The sequence below is a fragment of the Porites lutea genome, chromosome 2 (assembly GCF_958299795.1).
Source record: "Porites lutea chromosome 2, jaPorLute2.1, whole genome shotgun sequence".
Lineage (NCBI taxonomy): Eukaryota > Metazoa > Cnidaria > Anthozoa > Scleractinia > Poritidae > Porites > Porites lutea.
This window is the reverse complement of record NC_133202.1, coordinates 22,326,276-22,347,753: the sequence shown is the minus strand read 5'-3', so window position 1 is coordinate 22,347,753 and position 21,478 is coordinate 22,326,276. Positions and strand designations below refer to the sequence as shown.

Here is a 21,478-nt window from a genome sequence, read left to right as displayed (position 1 = left end):
ATTTTGATGAAATTTACCACGAACAAAACATTTTGACAATTACAAATCAACAATGGAGGTGAAACGTTTTGTTATCTAGAACTGTAATACGTTGATTAAGGGGATTTAGTATGTTCAAAACCCATTGAACGACAGGTGTACATTGCTAATACACTGCTGATACCACCTTTGCGAATATTAAGAATATCGCCTTGATTATTCAGGGGGAAAAAACTTTAATAATAAACTGATCTCACCCCGCTATCACCATTTTATGTTGGAGATTGTCACTTCTTTGTTCAGCCACTAGACTGTTGTTTGATCCTAATCAGAGCTCATTTCTTATGAAGTGTCAATAGGAGTCCTTTTTGTTATTTTCATCAAGTCGTTTTAATAGCGTTGTTAGAAAAAAATAATGAATAATTATCATTTCGTTCCACACACAACGGCTTAAACTTATAAACCGTATAGAAAATTTTAGTATTCCTTGTATAAATAAAGTATTTGCTTAAGAGGAGTTGTAGTTGTTCTGTCAGAGATTTTCCCAAAACGTCGGCGTTAAAGTAAACTAAGGAAGTGCTCGACTTAGTCCGATGTATTTAATTAAAGCAAAGAAAATAAATGAGGACGGTTCTGTATCTTTAGGCCTTTCAACCTATCATCAAATTAAATATAAGGCCCATTTCGTATCGTTCAAAGAGAAATTAAAAAAATTTGATTACTCTTGAAATATTTGCTTGTTCTCTGCTGACATATCCGCAGACCTGATTAATTATACAAGTCTCTTTTATCACACTATTTTTCTGTATTTACTCTTTTTAAGTCAATCTCACGTATATGACATTAATTCTCACACATTCATTTGACTACGTCTTCCGCATTTGGTAGAATATTGCCATATTCTATGACAAAAATGCTCCTTTCCACAGAGGAAGGACTTGTTTTCGCGACAATTCTTTCGTTTATTTTTATCTTTGGTTTTCTGGGGAATATTTTGGTGTGTTTGGCGATTTATTTCGACAAAGACCTCCGTCAACATCAATCGAACTTTTTCCTTTTTAACCTGGCGGTCACTGATCTGTTAACAGGAACCTTTGTGATTCCATTTTGTATCGCGGCACTTATCCATGGAGACTGGATGTTTGGTGATATCTGGTGTCAAACAACGGCTTTCGTCTACTATAGTTTGGCAATTGTTGGAGTTGAAACGTTGGCTTTTATAAGCTGGGACCGTTATTACGCAATTTTTCGCCCTCTTAAGTACAGATCGAACGTGACGCTGAAAAGAGTTTGCACGGCAATAATGTTATGTTGGGTGTGGGCAATGGTATTCACAATACCTTGTGCGGTGTTGGGTTGGTTCCGATATGGTGAATACGAATCGATGTGTACTTACAATTTCAGTGGAACGGGCGATAAATGGAAAACCCGGGTGATAACCTACAGTATTTTCACAATCGTGCTGTGTGTTCTGCTTCCATCAACTGTTATCATATACTGCTACTTGAGGATAATCGCAGTTGTGCGACAGCAAGGCAGGAGAATAAATGCGATGTCTTCGAGAGACGCATATAGCTCAAACTCTGCGGGGCGTCACGCTTGGAGAAATTACAGATTAAAAGGATTTCGAACGATAACCTTAGTAATTATTTTATATATTCTTTCATGGACGCCTTTCAGTGTTGCCCGCCTTTTAAAAACGGTAACGTGGAACCACAAAATCGTCCCACCGGCAGCCGACACGTTCGCAAGCGTTATGTCGTTGTTTAGCACGGCAACTAACCCAATAGCCTACAGCCTGTTTCGAAGAGACTTCAGGCGAGCTTTTAAGAGACTCTTTCGTCGAGCTTTTTGTAAAAAGCAAGAAAACTAATGTCCCCTCTGTTAAAAACATTGCAAGTGTACGTGTAAAACAGGCGCGGATCCACACCGGTTTCCACCGTTTTATGAAAATCAGCAGATTTTTCAGAAAAAAATCTATTTGTAAATAGATTTAATTATAAAAAAATATATATAATAAATAAATCTAATGATAAAACTTTTCAAGTTAAAATCTGGCCAATATAATGTCTGAATGACTCAGAAACCTATAGAAAAGCATGCCCCTGCCCCCCCCCCCCCCCAAAAAAAAAAGAAACTTGCGCCTTCAGCGCTCATCTAAGAAATCGGTCAGTATATTTATCCTAGATCCACGCCTGTAAAATTATTCTAAACTCAGTAAGTGATATTTTAAATGGTTAAGTGCTCGATTTTCGATGTGCGCTGTAAACCGTTTGACTTCTGAATTTTTTTTATGTTTTCCAACAACTTATTTGCCTAAAAAAGATGATTCAGTAAAAAGAAGGATAAATGCGAAAGGAGTGTCGAAAAACATAAGAACTAAATCCTCATATAATGCTAACCTCCTCCTTGAAGATATGATATTAAATACATCTAAACTGTAGATAAAAAATTTCAGATGTGATATGTTTTTAGTGTTTTAGTCGCAAATAAGTCAGTCATAAATAGTATAAACGTTTTCAACAAAACAATTATCGTTAATATGAGTTGCCGCGAAATTACCAGATGTCTTCCATCTTCTCCAATCTTCTGGCTCAATCTTGATGTCTTTTACACGTACTTACATCCTGTTTGGAAATTGAGAATTTGACGAGATAATGACCATGATTGTATATTTGTGATCACTTTGTACCAGGTAATCGAAACACTAAGTTAGTTGGGAGGAGCGTTGCGTGACGACACTAAAAACGGCCGGCTGTGTAGCAGACTACTGTAAAAGGGGATTGACGGTAATTTACTATTTTAAATCGCCGAGTAATCTATATTCGACCTAACTTTTTTGGTCAAGATGGCCGCCAAGTTTTATTTATTTATTTATTTATTTATTTATTTATTTATTTATTTATTTATTTATTTATTTATTTATGTTTTTTGCGTCGACGTCAATCTAAATGACAGGACAGAACGAGGCCAATATCCATGCAGCCATCTTGATCGAAAAAGGACTTACTATATGGCTAGAAAGACAACTTTTTCTTGTGGGAACACAGAGGGAAATCCCGGGAAGCTGCGAAATCAAACTGCCGCCAAACACCGCATTCGTTCCTCCTTCCCGGCTTTCCTTGCGATTCTTGGTTTTTCATATCTCTTGCTGCATCATCCGGCAACTGATCCAAAATTACAGCAAGATGAATGAAAATGGGGAACAACAAACCAAAGTTAGTGATGATCGTTTTAGATATGGATTATTTAAAAGATTAAACAATCTTAGAAAGGCGAATTTGCGGTGCGACACATGTTGCTATGTCACAGCAACGTATTATCTGCTGCCAGCGATTACTTCCAAGCTTTGTTTTGCAGCGAGTTTGAAGTAAAAGAAAACCGAGACAATTTCGTGGAGATCAAAGAAATCAAGTCAAGCATATGCATAATGAAGATGTTTTGGAGTTTATGTATTTAGGCCAAGCAGACATTAGTTCTTCAAACGTCTTCGATCAAAGAATGGGTGACCCTATGCGGAGGATTGGCGGACTGTCGGAAGGACGGAATGGAATGGTGGAATACATGGAATATTCTGAAGTACGGAATATACTGAGAGACGGAATTTACAAAATATTCTAAAACAAAACACGGAATATACGGAATATTTTAAAACGCTTCGCGGCTTGCTCTTGATCTCTTTCGCGAAGAAAAATCAAGAAAAACCTCTGGGACCAGGGTAGTGATGAGAGGGACTTACCTTGAAACTTGTTGAGCCTGTGCCTATGGAACTTTCCTTCCTTATATTCACCTTTCTTAAAAAAGCCCGCAGTGACAACAAAGTGCAAGTCAAGGTGAATGGATCAAGGAGAGTGGAAAACGGACTTCTTGTCCCTCGATCCTTCCTCGCCAGAACGACCAGCCGAGCGATCACCACAAAATTTGAAGGAGAGATCATTCGTCAGAAGAATTTATGCACTCACATGGACATAAGACCCGGCTGTTTTTGTAATGTGACATTACCATTCATTTGTGAGCTATTAATTGAAGATGAACCTCGGTTGATACGTACCTGTACTCTTACATATTAGAATGGGGGCGCTTATTCGAAAGGGGGGCTTATAGGAAGGAGGGCGCTAAATCGAATCATTACAGTAATAACGGTTTTGGAGACCATCTTGACGGGTAAGCAACCGCGTTAAAATATACAGTGTTGTGTGCAATTTTTTTTTCCTTCTTGCCTACTAAAATTTCCCAGGAAAAATTGCGGACAAATGTCTGGAAAATCTAAAACAAGCGACCGGACAAATTTAGGCACAGGTGCGGCCCCCATTAATTGTTAGTACAATCCATTGCTGTGAAGCTTAAGTTTACAATTCTTCTCTTTTTAAAAACAGATGTTTAATTAAAATCAGTATTCAACATTAATAGATTCCCATACAAGACCCTTCACCCGTCAAGATGGCTTTCAAAACCGTCATAAGGACTATAGTGTACGGCAGTATAAAAATTGTATTTTTAATATTTCAAAACAACCAACTATTCTTTGCCTCTGCTTTTTTTGTCAGTCCGGCTCAGATCAAATACAGATCATGCTAGAATATTCTGTCAGTTCCGTGTTTTAGAGTATTCCGTATTTTAGAATATTCCATGTATTCCGCCATTCTGTTCCATCATCAGTTCGCCATTCCACCGTATAGGGTCACCCAAAGAATTGATGTGTCAAGATGAGCTAAATATCTCTGAAGAAGAAGAGGTTTATGAGCCAGTGATAACTTGGGGCAAACATGATTTGCCATCAAGAGAATGTTTTCTCCCATATCTACTTAAATGTCTGAAGATGTTCTCCATGTCTAAATATAGCATTCAAAGGATTCTAAGGAAAGAAGAATTGGTCAGGAAGGACTCCATTTGCACAGCCATCATGAATAATGGCCTGAAATTTTTCCTGTATCCTGATCAGTTTCTAGGGAGAGTGCTGAAACATCGCTCATCAATTAAATGGCTCCCCATTATTACGAGACACTCATTGCTTTGTTCTTGCTTCTAAGAAATGGCAGCAATTGAGCCCAATACGTGTAGTCTGCTACACAGCCGTTTTTAGTGTCATGGGGAGGAGCGTTGCGTGACGACTCTAAAAACGGCTGTGTAGCAGACTACAATACCTGAGGCCCTGCCAGGAGGGGTCCCATGTCACCTGTCTGAATTTTAAAACATCTCGTGTCAGTGTTTATAAATGCTTGTCGCTTATTGTCAGCTTTGCCGTCACTGTTACAATTTGGCTGAGGGAGGTTGTCTCTTGTCGCGATTTCGTTTTACGCGCTGTCGCTACTTTTTGGGCCATGTCGCTTGTCTGAATTTACCCTGGCAGGGCCTCATATACACCTGACTACTGTGTTGTGTATGATGACTGTTATGAGCTTGTTTCAGCGATTTGTTTTGGAAGTGTGTATTTGCTGAGTACTGACCACACCTTGGTAAGCTGTTTTTGAAACAAGTAAGGAACATACCAGAGTCCACTACAAACTGATTTATTTACCAGCTGCCATAACACAAGACAACCAAGATGGCAGACTAACTTATTTTGCACAGGAACCCCTGAAAACGTGCCCGGATGGCACTTCATGTACACTAACCTAAAGGCATTCTCGGGAGGGGGGGGGGGGGTACTGCCATATATGGGCTATATAGGTATGTGCCGCTGTGAAGGGTATGGTTTTCATGCTAGTTTACTCTAGGATAGGGTATATAAATCAGAGCGTTTGCATCTAGAATAGGGTATCATTTTTCAGGAAACTGATCAGTTGGTTGAAGATTTTATCTAGACTAGGGAAACAGCTACTCTAGGATAGGGGGGATTTGGGGAGTATACTCTAGTATAGGGTAGCAAAATTCAGCTGAACTAGCTCTGGTATAGGTTAAGGGTTCCAGGGACCCAGCGGCACATTCCCACCCAGAAATTCCTAAAGTACCCCCCCCCCCCCCACCCCCGGGCTCGTTACAGTTTTAATCTTCAAAAACATTCATGGAAGGCAAAGGAAACACGATGGCCCAGTGAAATTGAAACAGACTTTATAGTGACTTCATTCAATGAAGAGCTCTATGTCATTGGAGGGTGTGATGATTCTTATCAAGAAGTAGTACTGTACAAACCATTTATAAATACTGTCCAACCTGTAATAAATGGAGCAGTTAACATAATGGAAACTGGTCGAGCTAATCATTGTGCTGTTGTTCTAGAGGATCTCATTTATGTAATCACAGATCAAGATGGCCATTCCTGTCTTAAGAGTGTAGAGCTATGATCCATCAACCAACCAGTGGAGAAAAGTTCCTGATCTGGCAAATGCCCATAGGGTTGCAGTGGCAGCCACTGTTGATGTTTGGGGGAAAATTATTGTTGTTGGAGGATTTTATGATATGAATGGTTTTCCATCTGCAGTGGTGGAACAAACTTGTGAGGTGTTTGATCCATGTCTAAATCAGTGGAGCCTGTTGCCCAGCCCAAATGTTCCACGAGCAGCATGTGGAATTGTGTGTAGATGACAGTGTCTATGTTTTTGGAGGATACGATGGAGATACTGGCTTACTGCTCTGGATAGTGTAGATGCTTTGATGCTAATTGTATAATGAATGGCATACAGTAGACACTGTCATGCCTGTCGCTAAAGGGTGCATTTGGACATCTTTGGTGAAATTGCCAAATAAGTTTATTAGTGGTTGATATAATGCAGTCAATGAACCATTTTTGCTTTAATTAATTTGGGCTAATAATGCCAGCAATTCCTCAGCAGTTAAAAGGATTGATGGGAGATGTTTGTGTTTATCTGTGTGTGCTTTGAAAGACTAGCAGTACAGTCATTCTGTGCTAATTGTTTCTATGTATGGAACTTAAAATTTCTTAAACTGAAATCACTTTAAAAAATCTCAGGTACTTACAGAATACCACTTCCTTAACATTTTCAGGATATCCATAAAAAGTTGCCATTTCTTGAAGATATTCATCATAAACTCTCAACATCCATAAACCTTTTTGTGTAGTCTTGTTATCTCTTTTATTCGGTATTTTGGGTATTGTGAATGTAACATTTTCTTGAGCTGCTGCAACTCTTTCATTACATGACATCAATCATCCAATTATTTTTCTGTTATTCAGTAAATTATTGGACAAATCACAAATGTTGCAAATTTGGTGACCATGAGATGGTAATACAGTAGTATAGAGAGGGGATTTACAAGCTAATCAGAAAAAGCAAAAGGCAAAGCTGCTGCATCACTGTCTTTGCATGACAACAATCATCCAATTATTTTTCTGTTATTCAACAGTAACATAGTAGAGAAATCACAAATCTTGCAAATTTGGGGAGCACAAGAATGGCAAATATGGTAACTCTAAAATTATATACAGAGGATGTAAGCCATTCAGAAATAGAGAAATATTTGTATGGGTAATCACATGACTTCGAATTCAATTGGATTTTATATTTGGCTGAGTGTGTTTTTTCAAAAAGAATCAAAATTGAATGAGCCAGTGGAGCAATATTGCGATTCGAGTTTTTTGAAAAACGAGTGCAAATAAATTTCAAATTGAACAACCTGATTCTTATGATTACCCTTACATAATATACGTGAAAAATTTACCTGCCTGGCTATTATTGCATATACCCAGCATCTTGACATCTTATTGACAGCCCCATTATGTTAGGGACCAGTCATTATTTATGGAGGGCGGAGTGTATTGCAAGACACACAGCCTTTTTAGCTGAGTTCAAATACCATCTGATCTAATTTTTTTCTGCTGACTCCTTATCGGGGGCACAGCTAGGTATGCATTGTTTTCCAAATCCATCCTATCCCATCTCCACACTGGTGCATTGAATAAATTCAGTTTTCATTGTTTATCAGTCTAGCAAGTTAAACTTGTAAGGAAGGACTGTGTTCTGGAGCCAACAGTAACAGACGTAGGTGTGTTGACCTTTGGCAAAATCGGAATAAGCACTGCATTTTGGTTTTTTTAAAAATGAGTTATGCAGGGAATACACCTTTTTCAGCTATAGCTAAATTTCATTCCATTGCTATCCATTACTTTGTTTTTCAATTTTGTCCGAACATGAGTTCCATAGGGGATTCGCCTTTTTCAGCTATAGCTAAAATTTCATTCTGTTACTTTTTCAACGTTTTTTGAGGGGGTGAATAGGCAAACTGATTGGCAAAAATGGAAGGGCAGATTTGGTTAATAAATCATAACTGATTGGCGGATTTGCATACCCCTATTCACCCCCCTCTTTTTTATTACACTTTGAGATTCAGGTATGCATATCCATACCAGCATACAGTCAGCTATGACCCTGCATATGTGCCTTTAGACCACAAAAAGGCCAAGAGGTCAAGGTGAACAGAAAAAATATGATAGAAGAAACAAGATTAAAGGAACTCAGTCTAGTATATTTTGAACCAAACAAAATGATAAGAAAGAAATTGCTACCCTTCCGATCCATTATGAGTTAGCCAATGAATACATGTCTGAGACCTTTTATGTACGAGCTGCGGGGAGGGATAAGAAGCGGCTGTATAGGAAAAAACCTTAATATACTGGGCTACTACCATGATTTTTCTTAACTTGGTGACTGAAATCCAGCCTCACTTCTGAGCCAAAACTAATCATCTTCCGGTTCATCTTCTATTTTTCAAGGAGAAATAATTATTTCTCTTTAAGCTGATCACCCTTCTCTGGTTAAAAAATTTTGAAATTGGCTTGATTTGCTTATTAGGTTAGGTTGTTTGAGTCATAACCCATAAAATTGGATACATGTATTTAAAAAACGTCCAGCTGACATAGAAATGTATAGTACTTTTAAAATAATAATTAAATTATTACATGCTGCTTGGCTATTTCACGCATTCTTTTAAATTTTAATTACTCAGAGTAGTCTCTTGATTAATGAGAAACAGGTCATGGTCAACTCATGTCATGAAAATAATAACATTGAAACCAAAAGCTATTTAGGTCAGAGCCTGCTCCAGGTCAGCTGTCAGCCCTTTTGGGGCACCTAATTGAAGCCAAGGAACTACTTTACAGTTTTTATCTGTTTTGAGCCCAAAGTTTACAGATGGTAGAACTTTGTAATCTAAACAATCATATGACGTTTTTTGTTTTTCGATTTTAACGGTTTTAGCTGGAAAATGACATCACATGATTGGCAGCAAAATTCAAACTTCAACCAGTGACCTAACAGATAAGTTTTAAAGAGCATGACCTGATAGGCACAAATGTGAAAACATTTTGTGAAAAGCTCAATTGCTATAGGAGATATAGCATTTGAAATGAAAAATCATTGGGCTCAAATGGGTAAAAACTGTAAAAGTGGTTCCTTGGCTTCAATTAAGTGAACCAAAAGTCGCAACAGCTGACCTGGCGCGGTCGCGTCTTTTGAAAGGTTTCACCTTAGGACATACACTAGTAAAGTATGTTGAAGGTGTTCCTTTAAGAAACACTTTCAAAACTTCAACATGATGAAATAAATTCAATGGCTTATTTTCAACAGCCTCACAATAAATAATCATTGACATCTGTTGACATCTAAATGTCTTCCTCTGAATAAGCTCTAATAAAATATTTCCTTTTTGACAATGACCAAAATTTCCCATAAGATAATGACCAAAATGATGGCTTTGCCTAACATCCTTTCAAAAAAGCAAAACTGTTTACAGCTGTGGGTACCAGTGCAAACCTAAAAATGTTTACACCTGCAAAAAACTTCACTGCCTGAAAAAAGGAAATTCACTGGAAGTTTCTCATACTCACATACTCACACCCAAAACTAGTAAAATTTCTATAAGTCCTTAGCACTGCAATGACCTTGTTGACAGCTGATCGTAAGGAGTTTAACAAGAACTCAAGGTGGATTGGTGGCATCAAGTCTTTGTCTAGAGGTTCCAACCCACGCCCCCCCCCCCCCCTACTCACCCCTCCTCTACCCTTTACACTTCCTCCACTCCTTCTGCTTTTGCTTTCTCACCTTTTCAAATCCCTATTCTTCAATAAAAGGACCTGTTCAGAGACTGTTCATTGATAAAATTCAGAGGTCTAAATTAAAACCTCTCACCAGTGTTTATCCACTGTAATCACTTCAGGCATTTGCTATCAAACTCCATTCATCAAGAAAGAAACACTGGTATCATTTGGTAGAGGTGAGGCAATTACAGTATCTTTAATCATTGCAGATAAACTCCTTGGGCAATTTCACCAAAGATGCTCGAATGAATCCTTTAGCTTCAGGCATTTTAGCATCTACTTTTTGCCATTCATTGCATTTTGCATCATAATGTTCCACACTGTCCAGAGCGCTACCTTCACCGTATCCACCAAACACATACACAGTGTCACCCACATTCACAATTCCACAGGCTGCTCGTGGAACATTTGGGCTTGATAACAAGCTCCACTGATTGAGAAATGGATCAAACACCTCACATGTTGGTTCTACTACTGATGATGTAGAAAGCCTTATGTTACGAAATCCTCCAACGACAATAATTTTTCCACAAACAGTTGCAGCTGCTGGATCCCTACGGGCATTGGCCAGATCAGGAACCTTTTTCCACTGGTTAGTTGATGGATCAAAGCTCTCCACACTCTTGAGACAGGTCCCCCCAGCAACACCTCCAATCACATAAATAAGATCTTCTAGAACAACAGCACAGTGACTGCGGCGTCCAGTCTCCATTGATGCTAACTTCTTCCATTCATTACAAACTGGATTGTACTTAAGAACAGTACGTACTGCATTCAAATATTCATCATGTCCACCAATGACATAAAGTTCCTCATTGAACGACGTCACTGTAAATTCTGCCAATTCTTGAGAGAAGCACTCTGTTCCCTTTGACTTCCATGAATTTTTTTGAGGATTAAAACAGCATATTTTGAGGACACCAGTTAACATATATACACATCCAAAACAAACTGCAGAGACCAGGTCAGCACAATCATCATCAATAAAGGGAGGGATTGAGCATAACTGCTGCCACTTCTTAGTAGAAAGGACATAACAATAGACGTCCCTAGAAATTGCATCAGCATTAATTTCGACTCCATCGTGGAGAAGTACCACGTGTTCATCTTTCTCAATTGAATTGCGGTGTTTAAGCACACTCCCTAGAAACCGATCAGGATACAGAAAATATTCCAGGCCAGTATTCATGATAGCAATGCAAGTGAGACTCTTCTTTACCAACTCTTCTTTTTTAAGAATTCTGTCAATACTATATTTTGACAAGGAGAATACTCTCAAACATTTCAGTAGATCTGCGAGAAAACATTCTCTTGATGACAAATCATGTTTGACCCATGTTAACACTGCCTCATAAACCTCTTCTTCTTCAGAGATATTCAGCTCATCTCGACATATCAATTCTTTGACTTTGTTGAACTCAAGTATTAGGAAATCTTCTGATTTCACAATAGCAACAAAATTTTCATTCATGAATTTAATAGCTGTTTGTCTAAGCGAATCACAGTTGAACTGACAAGCGAAGGACTCCAATGTAAAACAATTTGATACATTCATAGACTTCTCCAAGAACTGTGAGGTTTGTGATTTTAAACTGGGAATTATAAGGTAGTCAGATGCCACAAGCAGTTCGTGAGCACTTGAGTAACTAATGCTTGCTTGACCGGTGTAAATAAATTCCAAAACCTCCTCCATTATGGTTGACTTAAGCACTTTAAGCTCCACTACATTTTCCTGTTTTTCTTTCACTTGCAACTCGCTGGAAAACAGAGCTCTGAAGTAATCAGAAGAAGCATATAACACATGGCTGTGAGCAGGGAACATTTGTCCTTCTACTCGAAGGGTAGTGTCACACCTGATGTTCGCCTTTCTAAGCTCGTTTAATCTATGAAGTATTCCATCTTTGAACTTTTCATCAGTTACTTGAGTTTGTGGTTCCTCGTTTTCATTCATCGTGCAGTAAATTTCTTGCTGCTGCTTCCGTTAACCCCCCACCAAACAACGACCCATCATGTATATACGTCATGTAGGATGAAACGAAGAAAGCACAGGACTACCTGAAAAAGGGAGAGGGACCGGCAGAGGGGAGTACTGACATACAAGACAAGACAAGACAATGCTTTATTTGGAGTCTTATACAGTCCTATGTATATCGACTTTATCCAAATAATTCAAAATTATAACACAAATTGCACACTAGTGGAGGCTATAATCAATGTTAACCTAAACAACTAATGATCTTCTTTGGCTCATAGCAGTCGAATACGTATTTTGCAATTAACTTTTGCACTGGTTTGTTCTTGCTCGGAGGGTTTATTAACAACAGAAAAACATCATCTGGTGCCATTCTGTTTACTGATATTCTGTATTCTTTGATTAAGTATTCAAATAAAGTACTTCTTTTTTCTTGATACGCAGGGCACAGAGTTAAAAGGGACCTTTAGCATCAGGTTTTTCGTTGGAAACAGCAAACCGCAAACCGCAAAATGTCACGTGACCACGGCCTTGCGGTCACGTTTGCAGTTAGCCTGCGTAGCATGGCGGTTTTGGTTGCTAAGTAATAAAGGCGGGCGAGGGCAGAAAAACCGCGAGGAGATTGGGGCGGGAGCAACTGAAAAACCTTTTTCTTTTTCTCGCGGCTTCGCCGCTCGTGCGCCCGGCTCGACAAAACCGCCATGCTACGCAGGCTAGTTTGCAGTTTGCAGTTCACGTTTGAACCGCAGGAAGGGTTCCAGCGGTAAGTGATTTACGGCAAGGTTTTTTGCCATAAAAAATTGTACAGCCTCGCGTTTAAAGGTATGAACTAGCTTTTTGTATCCGTTTGCGATGTGTTTGTTGGATTTTTGATCTCGAATCAATGAATTATTGCTATGTTTTGGGCGATTAGAGTGATGCACTTCGACTTTGATGAAAACAACATGGCGGCCCTAAACAATGAACGCGTAGTTCAAATCAATTTTATATTCCTTTCTGCCGTACTAACAAAGGAAAGTATTCCGTTCCAATCCAGAGTTAATTTTTTTTCTATCTTGTTTCTGAATTCATAACTTAACTCAGTCTCTGTTTGGTTCCTATTTTTAACGTATCACTCCGCGAATATCATTTTATTTTGCTTATCTCTTTTAGACTGGGGAGCCCAGGCTTCATAAAGCCTTCTGTTTTCTTCTGGGCTCCCTTACAACCTTACAATTCCTATATGTATTCTTGTATTGTATTGTATTTTCGCTCAATAAAAATGAACTGAACTGAACTGAACGCCTTGCTAAAGTTTAAAATCTCGGCAACGCGAAACTGCAAACGCGTAACTGCGGTTTGCGGTCTGCGGTTTGCGGTTTACCTCATGCTAAAGGTCTCTAAAAAGTATATTTCATCTTCTACGTCTTTTTTACAGATAGAACAGATCCTGTCTTCCGGTTTCTTATAAGGTCTTACATACCGACCTGTCTCTATCGCCAATTTGTGATTACTTAGACGCGGAGTTTAGTTAGAGTTATCCGGTGTTGGACGTTGGTGACCTGACGGAGATAATCTTCACATTTATAATTGTCTATTGTTTTAAATTTTCGGAAGGTTCTTAAGGATTGTGCTATAATTATCAGGAGGGGCGGGCTGAAAAACTAGACAGTACCCCCCTCCAAAATAAAAAAAAATTAGTTCTAACCCCCCTCTGTTATGTTAAAAATAACGTCGCACCCCCCTCCCACCACCCAGATTTCACAAAGCATTTGCTCAGTACCGGGGTGCTTACCACATTGGCTCAAAATCTAAAACTTCTGAAGCCAGAAAGAGAAAGGAGCAAAAAAAAAAATCAAAGAACAGGAGATGGAACGCTTCAAATAACGGACGAAAAAGAGCTTGTATTATATTTAGATCCTTGGGAGGAGAGCTTGTTGAACTTTGTTATGAGCCAGATATATATGGAATTCAGCAAATCGATTCAGTCGATGAAGAAACATTACTTTTATTCACATCAAAAACCGACAAAGCTTGTCTACGAGATCTGTTTGATTCCCATTGTTTTATGGGGGAAGCTGAAAAACAAGTTCATGATTTTTGCTTTGCATAGGATAAGCTCAATTAATTAAGATTGATCAGTTGTGAATTTGCTTTTCATTTTGATGGAATATTTTCAGTAATCGTTTAACAGCTGTTCATATTGATATATGTTACAGTCTATCATGATGCCTGTATTGAGAATCTTTTATTGCGTTTAATCTTATTTACATTTCAATAAAACTTAAGGCCCCCCCTCCTTCAACTGAGTGATTTTACTTTGAGCCCTCCCTATCTCGGCAGCAATTTTATGTAATGCCCCCCCTCTAGTTTTTCAGCCCCCCCCCCCCCCCCTCCCCTCCTGATAATTATTGCACAGTCCCTTAGTTTGTTCTTTTGGTTGGCGTCTTTTCTTACGTCATTGTTTACGTCACTTAACCATCTTTGTAATTCGATGTCTTTCAGTCTTTGTTTGATAATGTTCAAGATCATGTGCTTTTGTCCAAAGGTATCCCATCCCTATTTGGTCTAATACGCGTTTGATTTTTTGGCTCCATAATTCCTTCTTCATTCTCGACTTCATTGTCATTATAAACCACCAGTGATAATTTGTGTTTTGGGTGTTTGGTTAGAGTTAGCCAAAACTTAAAATTTCTATATTGTGCTTCGATTTTCATTGGGAATCTTCCTGTTTCAGCCCTACATGCATTGTTGCTGCAGTATTTATTTACACCTAGCAACCATTTCAAGAACTTAATTTGAACTAGTTCTGAGGGATCTTTTTCTATTTGGTCGTTACAGTCAACAACCCAAATTTCACTTCCGTAGAGAAGTATGGGGGATATCAGAGCATCGAATAGCTTAATCGACAGCACAATATTTTCTCTAAAGTTGTCACCCATCTCGAAGCTCTTTTCTTAGTTTACAAAGTGCCTTAAGCCCAACTTTTTTTAACTCTTCTCCAGCTAAACTAAAATTTTCATACGGGTTCAATGTCATTCCCACTTATTTATAAGCCTGTTTAACATTTTTTAGTTTATTTACCCCATACTTAAACGAGTAGTTATTTAAGGACTTTCCACCATCATTTGTCTAGATTTACAGTTAGTTCAAAAAAACCTTCATTACCCCCCCCCCCCCTCCCTCAAATACCGTATTTATTCGGTTAAATGCCGCCCTCGTATAAACACCGCCCTCGAATAAACGCCGCATTTTAGAGCAGAAGTATACTGCTACTTGAGGATAAACGCAGTTGTGCGACAGCAAAGCAGGAGAATAAATACGATGTCTTCGAGAGACGCTAGCCTGTGAACAGGCTCTTTGTTTGGGAAAAGGGTGAAAAAATCGCGAGGAGAGAGAAGGGAAAGGGTGCTTCCTTCCCTTTCCTCGCGATTTTTTCAACCCATTCCAAAACAGAGGGCCTGTTCACAGGCTAAGAGACGCATGAGCTCAAACTCTGCGGGACGTCACTCTTGGAGAAATTACAGATTAAAAGGGATTTCGAACGATAACCTTAGTAATTATTTTATTTATTCTTTTATGGACGCCTTTCAGCCGGTTGCCCGCCTTTTAAAACAGTAACGTGGGACCACGAAATCGTCCCACCGGCAGGCCGACACGTTCGCTAGCGTTATGTCGTTGTTTAGCACGGCAACTAACCCAATAGCCTACAGCCTGTTTCGAAGAGACTTTAAGCAAGGTTTTAAGACACTCTTTCGTCGAGCTTTTTGTAAAAAGCAAGCAAAGTAATTTCCCTTCTATTAAAAACATTGCAAGTGTACGTGTAAAACAGGCATCCACTGTTAGAAATTATTGCGTCATTGTGGCGGGAAAACTCGTCACGTGATCTGAAAACTGAGCTTTTGCATGAGAGTCTTAGAACTGTGTAGTCGTTCGGAGTCGTGGAGCTGATCAAGTGTGTAGATTGAGTGTAGATCATCGAATTTTTACGCGAATTGATATCGATGAATCCTTTAAGTGTAGAACAGAGTACAGAATTCTAAAATATGAACATGTGAAGAAATATGCTTTAATGGAGTGAAGAATAAAAGCTACAGAGAACTGATCGTATATACAACATTTGGTTACCCCGGGGGGGGTACTCGCAGAAAAATTGGGTAGGGGTGTGCGGCCCGCTTCCCAAAACCCTTACCCTATTTATGACCAAAATCTGCGATTTCCCCTACCCTATTTATGACCTAACCAAAAATTTGATACCCTATTTATGACCTGACCCTTAATTAATACCCTGTTTCAGACCTGCCTTATAATTATTTCCCTAGTTCAGACCAATGTTAAAGGCAATGTTTATCTGCTTTTATTAGGTAGGTTATAATACTGCAAAGTTAAGACTACAGTGCAAAAATCGTTACCCTATTTATGACCAAAATGGCGGCAAAATAGCCAAAATCGATACCCAATTTATGACCAAAACGGCTGAAAAACCCTACCCTTTGGGCCCGCACATACCTATATAGCCCAATTTAGGGAGTACCCCCCCCCCCCCCCCGGGTTGGTTACATGGTCCTTCGCAGTCGCCGGATCGGCGAAACAAGTTTAATCAATTAATCGTCAAGAACAGGATTACAGTACAAGAAGAAAAGAATGGACAACGAAAAAGCAAAGAGAATTAGAAATGCCCACAGAGCTTTTGTGGAGAAAACGATGGAAGGTGCGACGAGGATTTTAGTCGAGCAAACTGCCGATCACGTGGAAGATTCATCAAGGGAAAAACTTATGGGACTGAAATTCACCCTCAATGAAAGGCTAGAAACTATCCAAAAGCTGGACGAAACAATTCTGGAAAATAGTAAGGGGAGAGACATTGAGAAAGAAGTCGAGGATTCCGGTGAGTTTTGTGCAAAAGTTTACCGTATTTTGGCTAGAATTGACTTGAGTTTAGAGGATGCTAAAAATAGCGCACACGTGGGAACTTCACCAAGCTTCAGTCAAATTAATAACAATGTCAAAAGCAATGAGGGCGCGAAAGTGAAGCTACCTAAACTAGAATTAAAGTCATTTTCAGGCAACTACGAGGAATGGCAGAGTTTCTGGGACACTTTCGAATCTGCGGTTAACAGTAACACTGACATCTCAAGAATCCAAAAATTCACCTATTTGAAGAGTTGTGTGACAGGCGCAGCCGAATCTGCAATTACTGGGTTGCCTCTCACCGAAGATAATTACGAAACTGCCATTGATATACTTAGAGATAGATTTGGTAAACCACAGCTGTTGATTTCTAACCACATGGACGCTTTGTTGAAATTGCCAATAGTCAGTTCAGTGCATGAAACGAAGAAACTCCGTGATTTGTATGACAAGATACAGATAAACATTCGAAGTTTGAAGGCACTAGGCGTCGAATGAGAGTCCTTTGGAAATTTATTAGTTCCAGTTGTAATGGAGAAAATTCCCTCTGAGTTGAGATTAATCATCAGTCGCAAGTTTGGCAGTAAAGAAACTTGGGACCTTGATGTCCTGTTAAATGCACTGAAATCTGAGTTGGAGGCAAGAGAAAGGTGTAATGTAGTGAAAACAAGTAGTCCAACCAATTCTAACCCTAGATTTGACCAGCATAAGGGAAGATTCAAACAGCCCCTTTCCTCATCCGCACTTTATGCGGGCAGTGAAGAGTGTACTCTGCAATGTGTCGTTTGCAAGAAAAATCACAAGTCCATCACCTGTAGTACCATTACTGAACCAAAGGCTAGAAGAACTATACTGAGACGAAGTGGCAGGTGTTTTGTTTGCTTGAAAGCAGGGCATATTACACCAGGTTGTCAGTCAAAGGCCAAATGTTTTAATTGTGGAGCTAGACATCATGTGACTATCTGTGAAAACCCTAAGAAGCCTGTCCAACCTAGTAGTTCAGGAGCTGAATTAGCATCACTTAGTAGATCTGAAACTTCCCAGGAGAGATCCAGAGATGTTGGAACATCAACAATGCATGTTGGCAGCAATAATAACTCTATACTGTTGCAGACTGCCCAAGCCTTTGTTTCTAGACCAGATAATCAAGAAACTGGAATGTATACTCTAGTCATTTTTGACTCTTGTAGCCAAAGATCTTATATAACCTGCGAGACACGTGAGCAGTTAAAATTACCTACTGTTGGTAAGGAAACCTTGCTAATCAAAACATTTGGTAACAATTCAGCATTTGTAAAGGAATGTGACATTGTGCATCAGAACAATAGATGCAATGAGTGTGTACGTCACTGCTTACGTTGTACCAGTAATATGCAGTCCAGTATCGAACCAAGAAATTCAAAGTGCAGTAGAATGCTATCCATACCTTCAAGGGCTACAGCTTGCATGTAGAGCTGTAAATGGAACAGTTAGTGTTGACTTACTAATAGGAGCAGATCACTACTGGTCTTTCTTTACTGGAGGAATAATCAAGGGAGATCCTTCTGGACCCATAGGTCTTGAGACCAAGTTGGGATGGGTACTGTCAGGACCAGCTGCAGTTCCAGCATTGACAGAGTCATGCACAGTTAACCTAAGTGCTACACATGTTTTGAAAATCGAGTCAGCTGACATCAGCCATGTGCAAGCTGATTTGCAGAAATTTTGGGACTTGGAAACCTTAGGCATAAGGGACACTGAAACTTCAGTTCATGACAAGTTTTCAAATGAGATAAGATTCACTGGTGAAAGATACCAAGTCAAGCTACCATTCAAGGATAATCACCCTATGCTGTCAGATAATTATACAAATGCATCACGAAGGTTGGCAACTGTGATTAAGAAGCTTAAGACCCAACCAGAAATACTGGAACAATATGATCAAGTGATTAAGGAGCAATTAGAAAGTGGAGTAGTTGAAGAAGCGCTGCAAGATCAAGTCCTAGAACCTGGAAATGTACACTATCTCCCACACAGGGGAGTTGTGAGACTTGACAGAGATACAACAAAGGTGAGAGTTGTATATGATGCCTCATTCAAGGTGTTTGGACCAAGCTTAAATGACTGTCTGCATGTCGGACCTTCATTAAATCCTCTTCTACTGGACATTTTGCTGAGATTTAGAGTTCATGAAGTTGCTGTAACTGCTGATATTGAGAAAGCATTTTTGAATATTGAGATTGATCCAGAACACAGAGACTTTTTACGCTTTCTATGGGTAGATGATGTCGATAAGGAATCACCTGAGATTAAGTTACTTCGCTTTACAAGAGTTGTATTTGGAGTGAATGCTAGCCCCTTCATTCTCAATGCTGCTATCAGACACCATGTTAATACATGTATGCTGAATAACAATGCTCTTGCACTTGAGCTTTTGAAGTCCTTGTATGTAGATGACTTCGTTTCTGGGGCCAAGGATGTGAACAATGCCTTTTCTTTGTCAAAGGAGATAAAGCTCTGTCTCAAATCAGGAGGGTTCAATATGAGGAAGTGGAACAGCAACTCAGCAAGTCTTTTGCAATCCCTGAAACAAGATTCAGCCTTCAGTGGAGACTTTGCTATAAACAGTAAAGAATGTGTTCAAGAGGAAGATGAGAGCTTCTCAAAGTCAGTTTTTAAGCAAGGTACTGAGAAAGAGCAGAAGGTCTTGGGAATGCTTTGGAACCCTAACCAAGATGAACTGATCTATGACTTGACTAAGATATTGGAGGGTGTGGACGTTCAGCCAGCTACAAGAAGACTGATTCTCAGTACTGCTACGAGATTCTTTGATCCCGTGGGGTTAATATCTCCAGTTATTCTACCCATCAAGATTATGTTTCAAAAACTGTGCAAGGCACAAAGGGACTGGGACGAGTTAGTGGATACCGAACTCAACCAAGAGTGGTTGTCAACTTTGTCAGACCTAAGACTAGCTGGAAGAGTGAGTTTTAAAAGGTGTTATGCTGAAGGTCTCGGTGGGAATGAAGTTAAATCGCTCCAACTTCATTGTTTTGCAGATGCGTCGGAAAAGGCGTACGGAGCCGTTGTTTACATGAGAGCAGAATATGAGTCAAGAGTAGAATGTGAGATCGTGGCGTCAAAAACCCGAGTAGCTCCGTTGGACAAGCAAACCATACCGCGTCTAGAACTGTTGTCTAACCTTACTGCGTCAAGATTGGTGAAGAGTGTGAGTAAAGCTTTAGAAAACGTTGTGAGAGTTGATGACGTAGTCAATTAGACGGATTCTATGATTTCTTTATGGTGGATTAGGAACACTGATAAGGAATACAAGCAATTTGTGGAGAATCGCGTGAGCGAAATCAGACGAAATGCACCGCCTGAGCAATGGAGGTACTGTCCTACGTCAGAAAACCCGGCTGACATTGCATCAAGAGAAATTAAGGCCACTGCACTCAAAGAAAGTAGTTTGTGGTTACATGGTCCAGAATTCCTGTCTAAGGAAAGCGCCTACTGGCCAGTCCAGCCTGTAAATGTACAAGCCAAGGAAGAGTTGTGCGAACTGAAATCAGCCAAACCTACAGTCTCCAGCTTATTGAACACGTGTACCGGAAAACAAGAAGCAAATCTGGAGAGTATCATCAATCCTGAATCCTACAGTTCCCTTACGAAGCTCATAAGGGTTACTTCACTTGTGTTGCTATTTGTCAAAAAATTGAAAAGAAGAAGGGACGGATCAACTGACCAAGAAGAATCCTTGCAAGTGTACAAGCAAGCTGAGAAGAAGTGGATTAAACACGTTCAAAAGGGTATCCTGAACAGTGACAAGTACCAGCAAATGAAGACGACTCTGGGACTTTATCAGGACAGTGAAGGTGTAGTCAAATGTCAAGGAAGAATAGGTCTGTCGTCGTTACCCTATGATACCAAATTTCCCGTACTTTTGCCTAGAAAACATTGCTTTACAAGATTGGTGATCCTCAAGTGCCATGAACAAGTTATGCATAATGGAGAACAGAAACACTGATTTCCCTATTACCTTCGTGGGAAATGCTGAACAGGAACATGTTAGTGAACATTAACATTAAGTCAAAGAACAGCGAACTCGTTTCCTTTCATTTGTTATTTTATTCGTTTCGTTGTTGATTGACCTGTGTCAATCAAGGCGGGGAGTGTGTTAGAAATTATTGCGTCATTGTGGCGGGAAAACTCGTCACGTGATCTGAAAACTGAGCTTTGCATGAGAGTCTTAGAACTGTGTAGTCGTTCGGAGTCGTGGAGCTGATCAAGTGTGTAGATTGAGTGTAGATCATCGAATTTTTACGCGAATTGATGTCGATGAATCCTTTAAGTGTAGAACAGAGTACAGAATTCTAAAATATGAACATGTGAAGAAATATGCTTTAATGGAGTGAAGAATAAAAGCTACAGAGAACTGATCGTATATACAACATTTGGTTACATCCACACCGTTTTCCACTGTTTCACGAAAATCAGCAGATTTTTCATAAATAAATTTATTTTTAATGATAAGACTTTGCAAGTTAAAATCTGGCCAATATCCTGTCTGAATGACTTATAAACCTATAGAAAAGGTGACTTTAGGGATTTAAAATCCAGACAATTTCACTGAGTTGCATGCCCTTGGATCCCCCCTTAGAAAC

The 21,478-nt window shown here is 39.4% G+C and overlaps 4 protein-coding genes and 1 pseudogene across 4 annotated transcripts; 4 read left to right on the top strand and 1 right to left on the bottom strand.

Moving 5' to 3' along the window:
• Positions 1-18: 18 nt before the first annotated feature.
• On the top strand, positions 19-1,913 carry LOC140928029 (G-protein coupled receptor 161-like). Its single transcript, XM_073377746.1, has one exon. It carries the CDS (start codon positions 884-886, stop codon positions 1,850-1,852), a length of 969 nt encoding a protein of 322 aa, XP_073233847.1. The 5' UTR covers positions 19-883; the 3' UTR covers positions 1,853-1,913.
• A 1,007-nt stretch (positions 1,914-2,920) lies between these two features.
• On the top strand, positions 2,921-6,565 carry LOC140925841 (kelch-like protein 35; annotated as a pseudogene).
• Positions 6,566-9,942: 3,377 nt separating this feature from the next.
• Positions 9,943-11,971, bottom strand: LOC140926742 (kelch-like protein 7). The gene has a single exon (XM_073376440.1). The coding sequence runs from the start codon at positions 11,922-11,924 to the stop codon at positions 10,170-10,172; it is 1,755 nt and encodes a 584-aa protein (XP_073232541.1). The 5' UTR covers positions 11,925-11,971; the 3' UTR covers positions 9,943-10,169.
• A 5,395-nt stretch (positions 11,972-17,366) lies between these two features.
• Positions 17,367-20,094, top strand: LOC140925840 (uncharacterized). Its single transcript, XM_073375692.1, has 2 exons — positions 17,367-17,995; positions 18,156-20,094. The coding sequence occupies exons 1-2, from the start codon at positions 17,367-17,369 to the stop codon at positions 20,092-20,094; spliced, it is 2,568 nt and encodes an 855-aa protein (XP_073231793.1).
• A 9-nt stretch (positions 20,095-20,103) lies between these two features.
• On the top strand, positions 20,104-20,841 carry LOC140925838 (uncharacterized). The gene has a single exon (XM_073375691.1). The coding sequence runs from the start codon at positions 20,104-20,106 to the stop codon at positions 20,839-20,841; it is 738 nt and encodes a 245-aa protein (XP_073231792.1).
• The last annotated feature ends 637 nt before the right edge of the window (positions 20,842-21,478 follow it).